Here is a 17,713-nt window from a genome sequence, read left to right as displayed (position 1 = left end):
AAATCTATGGAGGAAAGTGTTGTGTGTTCAGCCAACAGAACTTTCCTGACAGTAAAACTAGTATGTAAGCTTTTCTGGGGCTTTTAAGTAGGCACATCCATGGACACCATAGGACTGTGTAGTGCAGTCATTTATTGTCAGGAAAATATTTTATTTTATATTTTATTTTTACATGTGTGTGTCAGAGAAAGTGATAATGGAGTACAAACTTTTAAAAAGACACCATGGTGGTCTTTAAATACTAAAAAATGAGCAGTCCAGAGATTGTTGGTGCATGCAGGGGGTTAAGAGAATTGGAGATGCTAACTGCTCTGTGGTGGAAGCTGTTGAGGTGGTGGGTAGTCTTGCTCTTAATGGACTGGAACTGTCTCCCAGAGGAAACAAATGGTGTCCTGGGTGGACAGGACTGGTGGCTGTCCTTTCTGTGCTTTTCTTCCTCTTGGTGTCATGCAGTTCCTTGCTGGAGGGCAGCTGACTGCCTTTGACCCGCTCAGCAGTGTGAACAACCCACTGCTGTTCTTTCTCTGAACAGATGGACAGAAATACCAAACTGGAGGATGTTAGCAGTCTTTCAGCTATTGATTTTACACTGTATTGGGACTGGCAGGGTGATGCTTACTCAGTGTTTGCAGAAGAAATATCATCTTTTGGACCAGTTGACATCAGAAATAGTCTGGCTGAGGCTATTTGAGGATATTGGTGCCAATTATCTTGAATGACTCATCTGGTTTCTAAATTTGAATCATTGATTTTCTGCTAAATGGTACAAGAGCAGTTCCTTGGCAACACAAATAATATTTGTCTTTACCTTATCTTAGTTTTAAAAGGGCTTTGTCCCAGGTTGTAAACAGCACAAAGGTTTTTCTGCCTATATAGACACATTCACAATGTGACAACAATGTTGAAATATCTTAGTAGTAATGAATATAGCAAACGAAATAGCAGTGAAGAATATAGTGGTCCAGCACATAATAAGTCAGCAAATATAAGATGACATTCTTAATTTAAACTACATTAAGTAAAATATAAAAATGACTTGCGACATGTCTCTAAAACAATAGTTAACTGAATATATTTTTCTCATATTCATGTTAAGGAGGCTCATTATAGATCACAAAAAGGTCACTGTGTGAATTAATCTACAGCCTATCACCTAGATGAAATATAGTGCCTCACATTTACTAAATTCAGCCCCAGTGGGGTATTTTTATGGCTGTTATTGAACTGTGGGGAGTAGACCTTTATTGTGTGTTAATGGGATTTGTGAACTGCTGGACAGACGTAAAGGGCACCTAGCTTCTAGCAGAACTAACCTACGGCGTAGCACTTCCCAAGTGTTTTGCAAGATAATGGGTCTTCCATTATACTATACCTGCCTGAAAAACCAATGAAGCACGCACTTGGCGGAGCATAAGTGAACTGGCCCCTAACTGAGTATGAAAAATGTTGCATATTTTTCCAAGTCAATATCACTAAGCTTTGTTTTATTCTCATCACAGTGTTCCCTTGTTGAACTGACGGTAATAAATGCAAGTGTCATTGATCTTCTCTGTTCATTTTTAAGCACATTATTTTGTTTTTATATAAAAACTAGAATGCTGTACTGATTAGATATTAGAGGATTACAAGTTTTACTGAATAAATGAATGTTTTTCTTTCAATAAGCCTATTCTAAATGTTAAATGTTGTTCTGCACATTTCACACAGTTCACTTTAATTGTTTTGGAGGGGAAAATAATTAAGCATTTAACCATCACTTACAAACCACACTGTACAGCAATTACACGTACCCTTGCTCTGTATGATTTTACATATAGTAGGTGTTTTAGACTGTTTTATGCGTAAAGTACACAATTTATGAGACATTGCAGTGTTAGTATGTGGTGTTGGCACCGGGCGTGGGTATAAATTCTCCTCATGGCGCCCTCACAAATGTTTGGGCCAGCACTGGAGCAGAGCACATGCTCCCCAAAAGCTTTGATTTACCAAAGGCCTGGAGCGACTTGGGTTCAGAAGCTGCTGATACATTGATATTTGCAGAATGTTTCAGTGGTTTAACATCTTTTGTAATCTCATAGTTCACCTGTGTCAGGTGGGCATATATAGGCCTAATAACAGGGACAGATAGTGCAGGGAGCTAGAAAGTGGTTGCCCTGCAGTTTTTATACATTTTGTGTGACTGTGGTAGTTGACCTTGACACATGAATATTTTAGTCCATTCTGGACTCTCTGATGTCCCCCACAGGAGTTGCAGTGTTAGGCTGAATAGATTCATTTCAATCATGTAGCTACCAGTAGAGCTCAGTTTGAGCAGGACTGTCTTTATTGCGAAAAAGGGTTATAAATGCTTTTCTGTAATGTAATTTGGCACCATGTGGGGGTTGTTTTACCTTATGGGGACAGAAGCTAAGTATTCACATTTGAATTAATCCCTACATTAATGCACTCAGGGCAGCGTTTGTGGTGTTTGTTAGGAGCAGTGGGCCCGGGACAGGACAGGCTCTCGGTCGGTCGGAGGCACCAGGCTAAAGGCTAAAGGAGCTCAGAGGCTGTAATCCCCGGATGAAAACCATCATGGCTGCCAGTCGCTGAGCTGTCAAGCTCTCCACAAAAGAAAAGGTAAAAACCGAGACAACTCTACAAATAACTACAGATGTATTATTCATTTATATCACGCGGCGGGTTTATCTGCAGTAATAACTCGATGCAATGTTAAAAAACCGATCTGGCGTAACTTTGTTAGCACGCTTTTTATTCTTCAAGTTATTTCGTCTTTGTAAGCTCTTGTGCGTCACGTTAATTCAAATCACTCAAACACTAAAACGTTTTAACAGTGAGCTCGGTGGCTAAATGACTAAACACGTTCTCCTGCGAAATGGAAAAACTACAGCGGAGTAGTTTTATCGCAACTTCCCAATTCCCAAGGCGTTTGCTGCTCGTCACAAAGGCAGTCTCATCACTTTGTTGTGGTCAAGTCAGACTACACAATGGCCGCACGACTCCCCCGATTAATCTGCTACGGAAAAGTAATTTCTCATGCTGTTGCAGTGTATTTATTGGTGCATTTGTTAGTTTTGACAGGTATGTAGTTGTAGCTTCCTTCATAGCGCATTCACTCGTTTTTTTTTTACGCAGGGAATCAAGTTCATAACTACTACGAGAGCAGGTGAGTGTAAGTTCAGTGTCCCACACCTGGTGGTTGATAGTGATCTGAGTTCCCTGTGTTAAACCAGAGAATAATGAATGAATATCCGTGCAAAGGCAAGTTGAACCATAGCCAGCAACAGGTGGACTTGCAGCAAAAATAACAGGCAGAGTGGGACAGTGAATGCAGCCTCTATTTATCGCTTTACTTTGCGAAACAGCAGTCTTAATTCACAGAGCATGCCGGGTCCTCTGAAAGCATTTCATAACTGAAATAAATGCATTTTACAAGCATTTTTGGATTAGTTGCATTCATTCAGGAGTTGTACTATTTTGTTTGTTGATCTCTTGTTTTTTGGATCTCTTTCAGAAACTTGACAACCCATGGATTCGGTGGATATTTGTGCAGCTACCTCCGCAGGAGATAATAAACGGCGTGTCAACAAGAAGAATAGAGTTTGGCGCAAACGGCTCCACCTCAGGAAGACTGCCGTTCAGCCCCCAACTATGCAAAGTGAAGATAAGCATGGACCAAAGAAGATAGCAGAGGAGAGGGAGCAAAGCACAGTGTGCCCTTCATCAAAGAAGCCCCCCCAGGAAGCACAACAGAGTCAACACAGGACAACTGATAGCAGGCATACACTCAGGTTCACATGCTCTCAATGCAAGGACAACTTGGAATATGTTCCCAAAGACTTAGTGAGACACTTCGAGGAAAACCACAGAGGGAGCCTGCCAGTTTTTTCTTGTCATATGTGTGCTTTTAATACACACGAGTTCTCCCACCTTCAGGTTCATCTATTAAGCCACAAGGACACTTTTTCCAGTTGCAGCATTTGTAATGACAATATTCAACGCACATGGTCTGAATTCAGTGCACATCTGACTATGTATCACTGCCAAAATGGCAAATATTCATGTGAAATGTGTCAGAAATTCTCCACAGGGGATGTTAGACTATTTTTAGAGCACATGTATGCACAACATTTTGGCCTGGAAGGTGCTAATGAGATCGATCTGTCGCTACACACAAAAGACAATAATCAGTTTGGGTCTAAAACAACCCCTCACACTTTACGTTGTCAGCACTGTGGCTACGAGGCATCTCAGAAATGGTTGTTGGCTAAGCATGTTAATGCTCACCATGTTAGCCAGAATGGTAACAAGAAGAAGAAGAAGGAGGAGGTTCGTTCCATAGCAATGAAGCCAAATGACCCACTCCCAAAAATTAAGCCTAGATTAACAAGAAGTGCAGTTAGGGAAATGTGCTGGCTGACACAGGACTGCCTTTCTCTGCCAGGGAGAGAATTCCTGGATAAATACTGCCATCTGTCAGATCCACAAACAACACTAGAGCAGACTCAACAGTTTTTGATGAAATCTGTAGCTGGGGAGACCGGTGACCAGAAATGGACCAAGGCTCTCAAAACCGTTCTGTCAAATGTCCCTCAAGAAGTGAACCTTCACCCGAAGTCAGAGAATGGCATCATGTCGAACTCGGCCGATCTTACCGTCCTAACGGTCAAGAACAAGATAACTGTGGCCCAGAACGGTGCCACTTATGCCAAAAGGCTGAAAATGATGGCGTCATCAGAAAAGGAAACTCATTCCTCTGAGAGTGCTGCTGATGATGCTCGTTGTGTAGTTGACCAAAATGGATGTCAGTCAAATTTGAATGATCATACACTGACTGAAGCAAAACTAAATAATGATGCCTCAATGTCCACCCCGAACGAGCTATCTGAATGCACTCGGATGCAAGAAAACAGAGAGAATCAGGAATTAAAGACCAATCGAGATAACGAGGAACACGCGGAGCCTAAAAATGCACATGCCCATGAGGATGGAATTGATATCTCCAGTGAACTGAAGGTTACAAATGAGAGCAAAGAGCAGACATCCATTCGTAAAGCTCAACCAAAAAACAGGAGAAGGAACCGAAGACGGAAAAGAAAGCACAGATCTAAAAAGCAAGATAAAGGAGCCTCAGGAGTGGCCTTAAAGTTAGTGTTGAAGAAGAATCCTGTGAAAGAGATGCATTGGGTGTCACAAAGCTCTTTGTCTCCATCAGGAGACGGCCCAATTGATGACCACCATGGACTGCCAGATCCTCATACATCAATGGAGGAGACAGCACAGGTTCATCAAAACGCGTTGTCAACAGAAGTACAGCAGAAGAAATGGACCAAAGCTTCCACGACTGACCAGCACGACCCCTGTGAAGCCATCACATCCGCCGCACAATCAAAGCCAGGGGAAGATCTTACTCCACCTTGTGCAGCACAACCTACAGGGTCTAAAAATACAGTCGGAAACGAACCTGTCGAGCTCGAAGGCTTGCCGTCGACAAATCAAGAAAAGCAGGATGACGAAGAGAAGTCACAGCAGTGCTTGGAAACAGAAGTTGACAAGAGCAGTTCATCTGGAAAGACATGCCAGTCAAATATGATGGCTGCGACAGCCGAGACGTGCCCCGAGAACTCACAGCTCAGACCCTCTGATGGTAGCCCGAACTGCCATGTGTCAGCCGCTGATGGAGTGACTCCTCAGAGCAGCTACACCAAGTCTTCCCCTGTTTCCCAACCTGTCATTACACCACTGGGTAAGACAGCAAATTATAGTTTCTACATAGACAGAATGGTTAAGAATTTTCTGGGGTTTTTTTTTAACCTACTTTGAAATGAGTGTTTTCACCTTTTTATCTTGCAGGTAACTTGGAAGATTTAAACCTTGCTCTTTCCTTAGAGGAGAGTGACCAGAGTGTTGAAGGGATAAGAGTGCCTGCAGCCTCCCGCCCAGATCTCCTCAACAATACCGACTTGCCCGAAGGGAAAGCAATCCCACAAGAAACCTCACCAGCCTCGGTGCACCGCTGGCAGCCGTTCCCAAAAAACCTGGAGAGGACCCTTAAGCTAGTAGCCATAAGTCCCTTTCAGCTGATTAAGCGTCCAGCGAGAGACCAGCCTGTCGTGGTGCTGAATCACCCAGATGCAGACATCCCCGAAGTTGCCCGGATCATGGAGGTTGTCAGCAGGTACAGAGGAGAGGTGCAGAAGGTCGTACTGTCACGCAGGACTCTGAATGCTCTCGCAGCCATGAGCGGCGAGGTCCTTGAGAAAAACGACCCAACAGATGCCGGGCATGGTAAAAACCCCGTACAGGAGAGGTTCATCTTAAAATTGAAACTTCGTAGGCTGAGCAGGAAAAAGTACGAAGTAGTCGGTGCTGTCTCTCCCAGCAGGGACACTGCGACCAAATTCCGCTGCTGGTTTTGCGGCAGGGTGTTCGCCAGCCAGGAAATGTGGATGGTTCATCGGCAGCGACATCTGATGGAGTGGAAAAAGCCAAACTGTGAAAATGATTAAATGTCGCACACACTGGATAATAAAAAGTAGTCTGGAAAATGACTTTGCAATACAACAAAACAATAATGGAAACAGTGACAGTCGGTCTCCTCAGTGTTTTTTTTTAAAGTCTTAATTATAAATGGTTGTTTTTGAGGAGAAAAAAAATCATTGTCACACTCTCTGGAGGGTTCACATTCTCAGGGTAACATTTACCTATTGTCTCTCTCCCAGTCTGAGTAGCTTGATACAAACTCTTTATAGGTTAGTAATTATTTGTACAGCCACAAGGATGTGGCGTTGATAATATAGTTCTTTGTACTGTTTGTACTTTGTCTACGCAATAGCTTTATTTAAGGTGATTTAAGTACACTGTCATATGGAATCTTTTATAGAACACTGTAATATGTATATTTGCCATACCATCTGAGTTTTATGGATCAGTTTATATACGGGTAGGATATACAGTGTGGTAGCTATCATATTTATGTTTTTGGAATGGGACGCAGAGACCCACAAGTTACTCAGATATACCAAAACTGTGTGTTTAAAGAAAAAAACAAAAAGACAATAAGCTGTTTTATTCAACATTTATTTATGACTCTTTTAGGTTTAGCCTTTATATGCTTTTCTTTATGCTTTTTTTTTTTTTGGCCATTGGAAGAATCTGTGTATTTGTAAAATTTTTGTATAAACTCCAAATTATGTTCAAACATAGTATTATCTGTAAGAGGTGTACTTACATGCATTCTGTGAGCGGGAGCAGATATCCCTCAAGACACGATACATTTTAAAACCTAAACCTGTGTTATGGGATGTCAATGAAATACTAGTGAAATTTATTTCTTTTGAAATCTGGATTATTATTTTTTTCTTTTTTTAAAGATAAAGAGGCCTAGATAATTGGATCATGTGTTTTTCTCAATGAATTTCCTCACTTTTGACTTGAAAATGATAATCGTATCTTTTAATTGCACTATGAAAGGAGGATTTATATTTCCCGTTACCTCACCGTATCAGGCTGAAGCCTATGACAATCTCGACCGGTGTCCTCCTGTGGCTCAACATTTTCCTTATGCAGCCATGATCCCTCAGTATTCACAGTGAGGGGGACTGTGGCTCGTGTGTGTGTGTATGTGTGTCAGTCAAGGACCATTGGACAGATGTACCGAAATTGTGTTTCCCTGTTTCCGGAGTAAACACTTGAGTGTCTGTAACTCACTGTAAATATATATACTTTTTCAATTTAGATAAAAGATTTATAATTGTGTGTGTATATACATAGTCCAGCTAGAGGTACTGTAAAATATTACCTGAGAATTTTTCACCAAGTGCCTAGGATTTTTTCTTATGCAACAAATCTACATGAGTATGATAGCATTATGTGTTGGATGGAGAATAAATGAAACAGTTGTCAGTTCCTGGTGGCATTTTGTGATGACTGAAGATGTGAGTTGTACAACACAAAAAAAGAGTTTTATTAAAACAAAATATACAACATTGCATCGTTTGGCTCTCCAAAGTATTGTCATCATAAACAAATTATTTATCTACCTGCAACACTGTCTCATACCTCGCTTTAATTTGAATACACTGTTTACTGACTGAGCATTTAAAAAAACATCTTAATAAAAGCAGGAGTTCAAAGTCTTTTGAGTCAGTGCTGCTTTAGCTCTGCATTGCCAGCACTGCAGACTAGTCCAGTATACAATCCCGCTGACAGGACCTCAGATTAACAAAGATTAGAGGGGAAAGTGTCAGATAATGAGTTCTGTGAACACAGCGGGATGGGATGCATGAGTCCAGACATTCAGCTGTTCGCTGTAGTCTATCAGTGAGGCTCATCTAGGGCTTCACAGGGTAGCACAGCTTGGCGGCGTCCTTGGTGTTACTCTGGCTGTCAATCAGCACCAGAGGGTTCCTCTGGTGGTTCTCGATGATGTGGGAGACACTGCTGAAATACTAGAAAAAAGGGATAATCAGTTAGTCTGGCCAAGCATAAAGCGTTTCCTCAAATTACTCTGAAATTGACATTTCTTTATATCGGAAAATTGCTCCAAATGTTTTAAATGATCTTTAACATTGAGTTTTGGGGTGTGATACTGTGATACCAGTCAAGTGCAATGCCTAAAATGGTTAAGATGATTTTTATTACATTTTTATGAGTGACTGAAGCTATCATTTCCAAGTTTTGAATGTAATTAAAATGAACCAAATTGTTCATTTACAAGCCTTTTTTAAAAAAGTTCATTCAGATTTGATCATATTTTCAGTCATTGTTTCTTTACATTTAGTGTTTCACCTGTGCTCAGTGTTTGTGTGACACAAACCAGCAGAATGTAACACTAAGTACTGTAATCCACTCCCAAACAAGATGAGGTATTACCAAAATTTTAGAATGAAAGTGTTCTTACTACAGTGTGATCTCAACACTCCAAACTAAAGCAGCGACAAACAGCGAGATCTAAGTAACAGTCCCAACCCGGATAAGATACATATCGGCCTTTCAATAAAAAATTATATTGTCTTGGTCAGTATTTCCCAGCACTGGTATCATGAGTATAGGATTTACAATAGTCAACAATTAATCATTCACAGCAATCAAAGCTGCAGCAAATCTAGTAAAATTTACATCAGTGTGAGTTTTCAAATGTAGTGTTTTAGTGTTTAGTGTCCTTATTTCAGAGGCTTTTCTCATTGCAAATTATTAAATCCTTTTTTTTTTTTTAAAAATGAGCTGTAATTTATTTACTGGATTTGAAATTCACCATGTCATTCAATAATGACAAACAGCTGGATTTACACGCCTGCCCACACAGCTATAAACATGGATGTTTTTACAATCCTTATTCATTGAAGGAATGTAGGCCACAATCCGGCAGTGACAGTTTGTCTGAACAAAATGAAGAGTCATCCACTATACCTCCTCTCCTTTCTTCTCTCTCCCCAGCGCGTACTGCTGAGTTGTCTGTATAAAGCGGATTGGGATGTTGTACACTCTGCCCTTATAAAACACCACTAATGTATAGGGCTGGTGTACATCCTGACCGGAGCTCTTCCTCACCAAAAACGCCCCGTCCTGAAACAGAAAACACTCACAGTCAGGCCCTGCAGGGGAGTTATATGGGTGTGTTGGTAAAAATCTGCAAAGTGCTAATTTGGATAGATACGTAATAACAGTGCTGACGTAAATAATGACATTCTCACTTTATTCGAGCGAACCAAGACATCGTCAGCAGTCTTGCGGTCACATGCACTGGCATACCACGGTTTCTTATAGACATCTGCGTCCTGAAATAAAGTAAATGGAGAACAGAATAATTATAGTACAGTACTGTATATTTCTGGATTCATTTACTGATTTTTACAGCATAATGAAGTAAGAGGATAACCTTATCTTGGTCTGTTGACCCATTTTCATTAGAAACACTTCCTCTGTCAGTTTGTCCTGGGGCAACAGAGACACAAACATTGTAATTATGGTGTTTTGCAATAATGTAGCTTTTAGTGTAAGACATTTTAAATAAATATAACATGTTTTGTGATAAAAATGGTAATAATTTGTTTCTCTTTGTTTACTCCTCTGCATATGGTTGTTAACCTGCTGTGATGCACAAGCGAAAGTCACACTGTACTTACTGGGGGAGGTAAAATGTGGAAGGGGGATCCTGCAGGAAAGGCCACAAACAGAGCAGACCACAGTAAATACACAGTACAAAACTGTGTGTAAACCAGCAGTTTACCTCATTCAAGGAGCATTAAAAATGCATCGGCACAGTATGAACATAATGCAGAGTGTTGCATTTCTTACTTTGGTCGTTTCAAGTCCAGCGTGAATGCTCTTGGAGGAGGTTTCTGCTCAGTTTGAATCAAAGGCAGTGTTCGGCCTGCGGAAATCCACACATGCTGTTATTAGCCTATGTTTGCTATTTAGTGTTAAATAGAATTTGAGGACAAATTCCACAAATGGATTCTGTAAATAGGGTTTTCAGTTGTTTCAAGGCTTATACATCTGTCGCAAACAATCTGCTTTATCTTTTCATCTACATCTCCTTTGTATAAATTTAATGAGGGAAATCTGTACTGCCTCATGTACATATCTATGTAATTACACTATAATGGGACGCTACAGGTCACTTAAAGTCTGTAACAGACTTTAACAATGAGAATCTGTTTACAACACAGTTCAATCAGTAAATGATGTCAATGTGCACTGATAAATTTCAATTCAGGTTAAACTGTGGTGAAGTAAAAACAATAAGTGGCTATTTTAAATACTAGCTCAGTCTGGTGTTACTGGCAATACGTACGTCAGAGCGGATAGAAACACTTACTTTCAAATTCTCTGGGTTTTAAGTCTGGCCTCTGCAATAAGAGTCATGTTGAATGATTTTCAGCATCATAAACAAATAAGCACATAATGTTGTCAGAAATCAGCTGATCATGTAAAGAAACAAGTCTGATAATGCAAATTAAAACAGCAAAGCGATGATGATTTAATGCGTCATGAATTAGTATTCAGAAATTGAGCACTTATGTTCCTACCGGCCTTAAAGGTGGTTTTGGTGACCTCCTGAAGAGAAAAATAAAACAGTCATTGTCTTCTTAAATCTTAAACAGGTGACTGTATATATAATTGGAAGAGTTAGAGAAGTGATACTTACTCTCTAGGCAAAGGTTTAGGTAGAGGTCGAGGAGGTCCCTCTGCAGATTTATCACTGGAACCTAGAGGGGCGTACAATGCAACGATAAGTGATCTACCAGTTTATGTTTTTCTCATTCCACTGGCCGTCCTCTAGATGGTGCACCATGCTGAAATGATTCATGGTAAAGCTCTTTTCTGAATACAAATCAAAAGTAAAACAGCAACAGTAACTGATTGAATTAATACCCACTATCATCTGGATCACACACTTCATATTCATCACCATCTGTAGGCTCCTGGATCTGCATAATCACAAAACTAATAAGTTAGTGTTTTCCTAAATATGGAGTGTATGTCAAATCAAATCCTGTTCATTTGTCATCACTTACAACAGTGGGAGATCTCCTATTCATTCTGAAAAAAAAGCAAAACTTAAAATCTCAAAATCTTATTTGGACTTTCATTTTAAGTAGAGTCAGTTGCACTTGAAATAAAATTCCCTTTGCAAATAAATATAATATCTCTTAAACCACTAAATTTAATGTCAGTGTCAGCAGTCCTACCTGGGGCTGGGTTTTGGTGGTAAAGAAGGTGATTGTTGTGTGGGGATTGGACACAGTCTGTAGGGTAAAAGCAAGGATCAGGCTCAGATTGTAGTGAACATTAGTTCTATTTTAATATATGAGAACCTAACCAACTGTAAGAAAGTCTCAAACTGACCTGCTTGCTGGAAGAGGCAATGATTTCCCCTGTAAAGATGCCATAAAGCCATAAATAAGCTTAAAATTCTTTATGACTGCTGTTATATAGTTATATAGTTATAGTTATAAAAAAGCTTACCTCATTGTCAGGAACTTCATAAAAATCTGAAGAATCACCAAAACCACAATTAGACATATAGTAGAACCACAAAAGCCGCTTTTTGGTGCTGAATTTGCATTGTAATGCATTGTCTGATTACACACACACACACAGTCGTGATTCCATCACTTCAAGGGACATTACATTGACATTCATTTCCTGGAGACTTATCCTAACCTTAACCTTAACCACCACATGCCCAACCCCAACCCTAACCCTAACTTTAACATAACCCCAAATCTCCTCAGGATGCAACAGTACCTTAAGCATATTTTTTGTTTGGACTGCTTTTGACTAACTCTCATTGTGTATTTACAAAGATGTCCCATGCATTGGCCTATATGCTGCTTATTCAATACTATAGACAACCTCCTTTTTCTGGTTAGGTTAACTGTTTGATCTGTGACATATTGTAAAATATATCATAACTGCCTAGTGATGATTATGTATCTTCAACTTTTCAGGAACTTTTCAGACTTAGTGATGTTGCATTTTTCGCCATGCTAGCAGTGTGGCTCTAGTGGTGTCAGTCGGTTGATCGAGTCATCGCTTTGGTCCAGACTGAAATATCTAAACAATTGTCAGCATGACATTTTGTACAAGCAGTCATGGTTCCCACAGGATGAATCACAATGACTTTAATGATTTGCTGACTTTTACTCCAGCACTACTGTGACGTTGACATTTTGTAGTTTTTAGTAAAATGTTTCGACATGTATTGAATGGATTCCCATGAAAGCTGCTACAGTCATCATGTCAAAATTTGAATTTGTCCAATACTTTGGTTTATGACCAAATAAATTCAGAACAAATGACATTCCCATCAGCCTCAGCTGTACTTTGTGTTTAGTGCTAATTAGCAAATGTTAGCATACTGAGGTAAGATAGAGTAATATGGTAATAATATGGTATATACAGTACCAGTCAAAAGTTTGTACACACTTTCCCATTCATTTGAATGAGAAAGTGCGTCCAAACTTTTGACTGGTACTGTGTAACATGGTAATATGGTAAGCATTACTTGCTCAACAGCATGTTAGCATTGTCACTGTGAGCATGTAAGCATACTGACATTAGTATTTAACTAAAAGCACCACTATGCCTATAAGTACAGCCTTGCAGAGATTACAGCATATAGACTCTTTGGATTGTTAACACTTTTATATGGGAATAAAAAATATATCATCACTATCCATTTATTCCCAAAATGTCAACTTTTCATGGACAGCCTCGTTTTAAAATAAGTGACATTGGAAAAAAATCTTTCAAACAACAACCCAATGGTAATTAAATCTAATTATACAAGGAGAGGGTTTCTTTTTGTTTGACAAGTACATTTTCAGATTAGGTTTTCAACACAGAGTGTAATTGCATGATAGTTGTGCTGTGTACAGATGATTAGGGCCAATAAATGTAGAGGTTGACCCCTTGTATAGCATGTTTAACCTGTGACATATGGTTGTACCTACCAGGACTGGGTGGACGCTCTGGTAAAGGTGTAGGCAACATGGGACGGTCCCTCCCTGCTCTGTGTCCACCATGCATCATAGGATCTGAGGAAATTATTATTACCTTTATTATTATTGCAGTGTTTTTATGGTAGTAGTAGTATCCATATTGCTGTATTTCCCACATATTGTAATCCCAAAGTCTATCTTACTAGAAGGTGGATTCTCTGAAGGTTCAATATAGTTGTCATCATCGTTACTGCCATCGGGACTAATGTAGTCTTCCTACAAAGTGACATAATTTTAAAAAAAAAGTCTGTCAGTTGTCCACTCTCACTGGAAAGTATTTACCAATACATAGGATATGGTGAAATTCTCCAAGGCACGATATATGTTACAGTGAAAGTATGAAGACACAGGCAGGCCAGCAGAACAGTGTGAACAGGAGCTTGAGGTGTATAACTTAGGTACGGAATCAAAGTTGCATTACTTCATCACTCCCCACGTGGGTGGGTTCAGGGGGCAGTTGCCTGGAGGCTTTGCCTGGGCGGAGGGGCTTCCTGGGTGGCCGGTCTGGCCGGTTACGGCAGCTGTCTGGAAAGGAGAAGCAGAAGCAGAAACAGAATGTCAGCATTTGCATGAAGCACCAATCTGTAGCCCTCTGTGTATTGTGGCTTTGGCTCAACAGTGTTTTTACTGAAAGGGCAAAAATGAACCAAATCTTCTTCTGCAGGAAGAGAATGATAACTGCAAAACAACCAAACCCTCGCAGTAGAAGTTATAGAAACTGCACGTGAGTTGTATCATTAGAGGAACTAATTATGTTGCTTTAAAAGTCAGCATGCAGCCACATATTTAATTATTTATAGTGACAAAAATAAGTTTCAGTAAAAAATGAACACCGACCAAGATACTCCCCTCTTGGTAGGGAAGCTGAAGAAGCTGTGTTGAAGACTCTGTGGCTGGGAGGAGGCTCATAGCTGTCATCCTGGTCCCGAGATAGATCCTCATACATGTCATTATCCTGGGGGCAACACGCAGTCCCATATTGTTAGATACAAATATCTCAGAGAAAAACACTTTAAATCACTTTGACGTTCAGTTTTTCCCAACTTACATAATCAGGGTCAGACAGCTGTTCATCACCCTCCCTGTCTTCATCTGTAAACACAATAATTGAAAGTGATTTCATGACAAAGAGTGGAAAGAAGAACTTGTGATGAGTCCCCTCAACATGTAAAAGCTACGCTTCTAATTCTGGATTTCATAATAATATTTAATACCAGCCATAAATTCATCTGAGCAGGTGTCGGAGTACATTTGTCTAATTTTAGAGTGAAATCCTGTCTCTCAGTCAGTTTTTTTGTTGAGGAAGCAGTGGACCGTGTAACCTCACCTCTTGAACTATTTTTCAATTTTTCAACAAATTACTTTATCTTACATTATCGCTGTTTTCATGATGCAATTTGAACTGAAGCTTCACATAATTAAGCACAGTGTGTTCCTCAAAACATCTGGAAACGGGAGGAGTTGATCTTTTATGCACTCTAAGCACTTGTTTTTGCAGCTGCTGTGTATTTATATGGTATGTTTGTACAATTTGTACATTTTATTAGTATGGAGGCTTTGATCAAGCTGGAGCAAATGTACTGAGGTGAAATTGATTGGATGTTCTAGTTGGCCATCTAAATAACTTTCCCGGAATAAAACAAAGACAAAACAGAAATGATTTTGCTCGGCAACAACGTGGAAAGACTCAGAGACAACTGCAGCAGAGTTTTAACAAGAACCAGGAGAACTGACCACATTACTCCAGTTCTTAAATCTTTACCTGGCTTCCTGTTAGTTATAGATTTTAAAGTGCTGCTGCTGCTTTATAGATCACTTAATTCCACTGGACCATTTTTGGCCTGCTTCATCAATATAAATCCAGTGGCTACGTTGCAGTCAGCTGTTTGCATCTAAAGTCGAAACCAGCTTTTAGCTACTATGCTGCACATATGGAACCAACTTCTGACTCCAGCCACTTTCCAATCTAAATTTAGAACTGTGTTGTTCTCCTGTGCCTTTGATTGATTTGATTTGATTACTGGTCATTAACTTGTATTCAGTTTTATCTTATCTCAATTTTGAATGTCCTTTTATTCTTTTTTAACTGATTTATTTATTGTTCCCTTTTTATTGTGTTTTTAATCGTTGCTCTAATGCATTTCTTCACCTTATGTAAAGCACTTTCAAATATTTTTAAAAGGTGCTATACAGATAAGTTTACCTTAACAATTGGGAAAGTCGTAATTGCAAGTGAATAAGAAACACTCCAGAACAGGCCTGGCAAGTTCAGATAAATTTGGGCTGTTATGACACTTGCAAACTGTGATTATCATGGGTGGAATTATCTGAATATACAATACATCTCTACATCTACAACATCTCTATGATAAGTGAAAAAGCTATAAAATCTTTCCAAATATGTCATTTTTCAACCAAGAAACAATATGAAGACACAATTTAACTACTAAAAAAGATGTAAACTGTCAACTTTCTTCAAAACCTTGACTTTTTGATTATTTTTCTGTCTTTGCCAAGAGACATTGCTTTCTGCACCTTCTGCCTTTATGAACGTGTATTTACTGGCATGCTGGTATGCATGTTGTTCAAAGGATGATAAATAATGATAATACAAACTAAAGCTATAACGTTAAGTTGCAATACATGGCCTAGTTATATCAAATATCATCCTGCCTCTAGCACAGAGGTCAATGGTTATAAGGCAGGCAGTGAATTATTTTTTTATTAAAGATCTTCAAGCATGATAGGTTTGTATAGCATAAAAAAATGAGCAGAACCACGAACCGTGGATAAATAACATTATCTGCAGCACATTTACATTTGCTTGGCTTGAATACTCATATTTGAAAATTGTCTGTGCAGAGAGAAAAATCATGACACTTTTTCCATGTAGAGTGTGTTACTGCTTTGCAAGGAAAAGTGGGGGGTATAAGAATCCCAAATTCTCTGCACCTTTAAAGGATAGATTAACATATTTTCATGACTGTCATAATACAATTACTCAAATACCTATATGTACAGTACATTATTATAATTAATTTATGACCTTTCAAGCGATCAGCTTAAAGGAAACATCAGTTTCACTAAGGTGGGATGTCATTTCACTTCTTCATTTAAAGCATTTCATGTGAAACCAGTGGTCAAGACACAGTGCTTACCCCTGTAATCTCTTGCAGGTACTTTTGGAAGTGGTTTGCTTTTCAGTCTGCCATATAGAGAGAGATTGTCAACATAAATGATTTAACACTGATTTGACAAAGGTTTTATGGTATGAACATTTACTATTAATACAAGATAAGATCTGAGATTTAGAATATTGAAGTGGAATGGTTGACTAATAATACTGTATTGGTGACATAATTTCTTTTGCATGTGTTACTTGTGCCGTAGAAGTGTGAAAGGACTTTATTTATATAGCTGAACGTAACAGACTGATATGCATATTTACGTGACAGGATGAGAATAAATAGATTCTGTTGAACATGTGTCATTACGGTATCTATCCTCATGTGTCTTAAGGGGATTCATTTCAGGAAAGGAAAGTGAGACAACAGCCATCTGTTTAAGTTATTTTTGGTTTGTTGTTCACTCTCTTATTCCAACGGTTGTGAAAGAGGAATCAACACTCTCCACTGATGTATATGTGTATATCTTTATATATTCCCCCCACATACAATTTTTAGATCACCAAACTTGCCTCCTACTTAGAAATACACCTATATTTCTAATACAGGGGCCTAATACTTCCAAAATGCTTTAGAGATTCTAAAAGTTTAGAGACTTACCTTCTTAGTTTATTCAGTAAGCTGCCGTCATTTTTCTTGATGTCTTGAACAATCTTCTGAATCTGCCTGGAAAACACATTGTTCGGCTTTGAGATTCAAGTCTTCGGAAAATGAAGTTTTGCAGCCTTATGTGCTGAACAAAAGTGTTAAACATGTAGATACTGTTATTATTTCAGCTAACTCACAAGCAAAGTCACACTCAGAACTATTTGTAGTTACTCAGATGGGTGAATTCTCCATAAACACACATTTCTGACAATGTTTATATTAAAGATTTCAGTTACAAAATGGCAAAAGCACTTTTTACACTCAAAATGATGATGCCAACTTTTTGCCCAAGTTTGAACCCTTTTGTTGTTGTATAGTTAACAGATGTAACACTAATCTGATCTACTGACACTGTAATGCAAACCTGAA

At 39.1% G+C, this 17,713-nt stretch overlaps 2 protein-coding genes across 8 annotated transcripts in view; one reads left to right on the top strand and one right to left on the bottom strand.

The window, feature by feature from the left end:
• Positions 1-1,876: 1,876 nt before the first annotated feature.
• On the top strand, positions 1,877-7,991 carry LOC137196691 (uncharacterized). Of its 5 annotated transcripts, none has more exons than XM_067609466.1 (4): positions 1,877-2,092; positions 2,481-2,619; positions 3,515-5,746; positions 5,854-7,991. In XM_067609466.1, exons 3-4 carry the CDS (start codon positions 3,529-3,531, stop codon positions 6,507-6,509), a joined length of 2,874 nt encoding a protein of 957 aa, XP_067465567.1. In that variant the 5' UTR covers positions 1,877-2,092; positions 2,481-2,619; positions 3,515-3,528; the 3' UTR covers positions 6,510-7,991. The 5 variants fall into 5 exon arrangements, with proteins under 5 accessions (XP_067465567.1, XP_067465566.1, XP_067465568.1 ...); XM_067609465.1 differs by having other exon boundaries at positions 2,475-2,619; XM_067609467.1 differs by lacking the exon at positions 1,877-2,092 and adding an exon at positions 3,136-3,166 and having other exon boundaries at positions 2,143-2,619.
• blnk (B cell linker) overlaps positions 7,943-17,713 on the bottom strand; it is a 23,655-nt gene continuing 13,884 nt past the window's right edge. For all 3 annotated transcript variants that reach the window (XM_067609471.1, XM_067609470.1, XM_067609472.1), the window contains 21 exons: positions 17,297-17,362; positions 16,670-16,716; positions 14,560-14,603; positions 14,349-14,466; positions 13,933-14,036; positions 13,655-13,727; positions 13,464-13,547; positions 11,974-11,999; positions 11,854-11,882; positions 11,697-11,753; positions 11,523-11,547; positions 11,384-11,435; positions 11,153-11,213; positions 11,034-11,061; positions 10,823-10,853; positions 10,300-10,375; positions 10,128-10,156; positions 9,881-9,936; positions 9,696-9,779; positions 9,412-9,567; positions 7,943-8,450 (listed from right to left, as the gene is read on the bottom strand). In XM_067609471.1, the coding sequence (XP_067465572.1) occupies positions 8,334-8,450; positions 9,412-9,567; positions 9,696-9,779; positions 9,881-9,936; positions 10,128-10,156; positions 10,300-10,375; positions 10,823-10,853; positions 11,034-11,061; positions 11,153-11,213; positions 11,384-11,435; positions 11,523-11,547; positions 11,697-11,753; positions 11,854-11,882; positions 11,974-11,999; positions 13,464-13,547; positions 13,655-13,727; positions 13,933-14,036; positions 14,349-14,466; positions 14,560-14,603; positions 16,670-16,716; positions 17,297-17,362 (1,363 nt within the window). In that variant the 3' untranslated portion in view covers positions 7,943-8,333. The remainder of the gene's footprint in view (positions 8,451-9,411; positions 9,568-9,695; positions 9,780-9,880; positions 9,937-10,127; positions 10,157-10,299; positions 10,376-10,822; positions 10,854-11,033; positions 11,062-11,152; positions 11,214-11,383; positions 11,436-11,522; positions 11,548-11,696; positions 11,754-11,853; positions 11,883-11,973; positions 12,000-13,463; positions 13,548-13,654; positions 13,728-13,932; positions 14,037-14,348; positions 14,467-14,559; positions 14,604-16,669; positions 16,717-17,296; positions 17,363-17,713) is intronic.

This window comes from Thunnus thynnus, chromosome 14 (assembly GCF_963924715.1).
Source record: "Thunnus thynnus chromosome 14, fThuThy2.1, whole genome shotgun sequence".
In the NCBI taxonomy this organism is placed as follows: Eukaryota; Metazoa; Chordata; class Actinopteri; order Scombriformes; family Scombridae; genus Thunnus; species Thunnus thynnus.
Note: the sequence above shows the minus strand (reverse complement) of the source record. Positions and strands in the feature narration are given on the sequence as shown.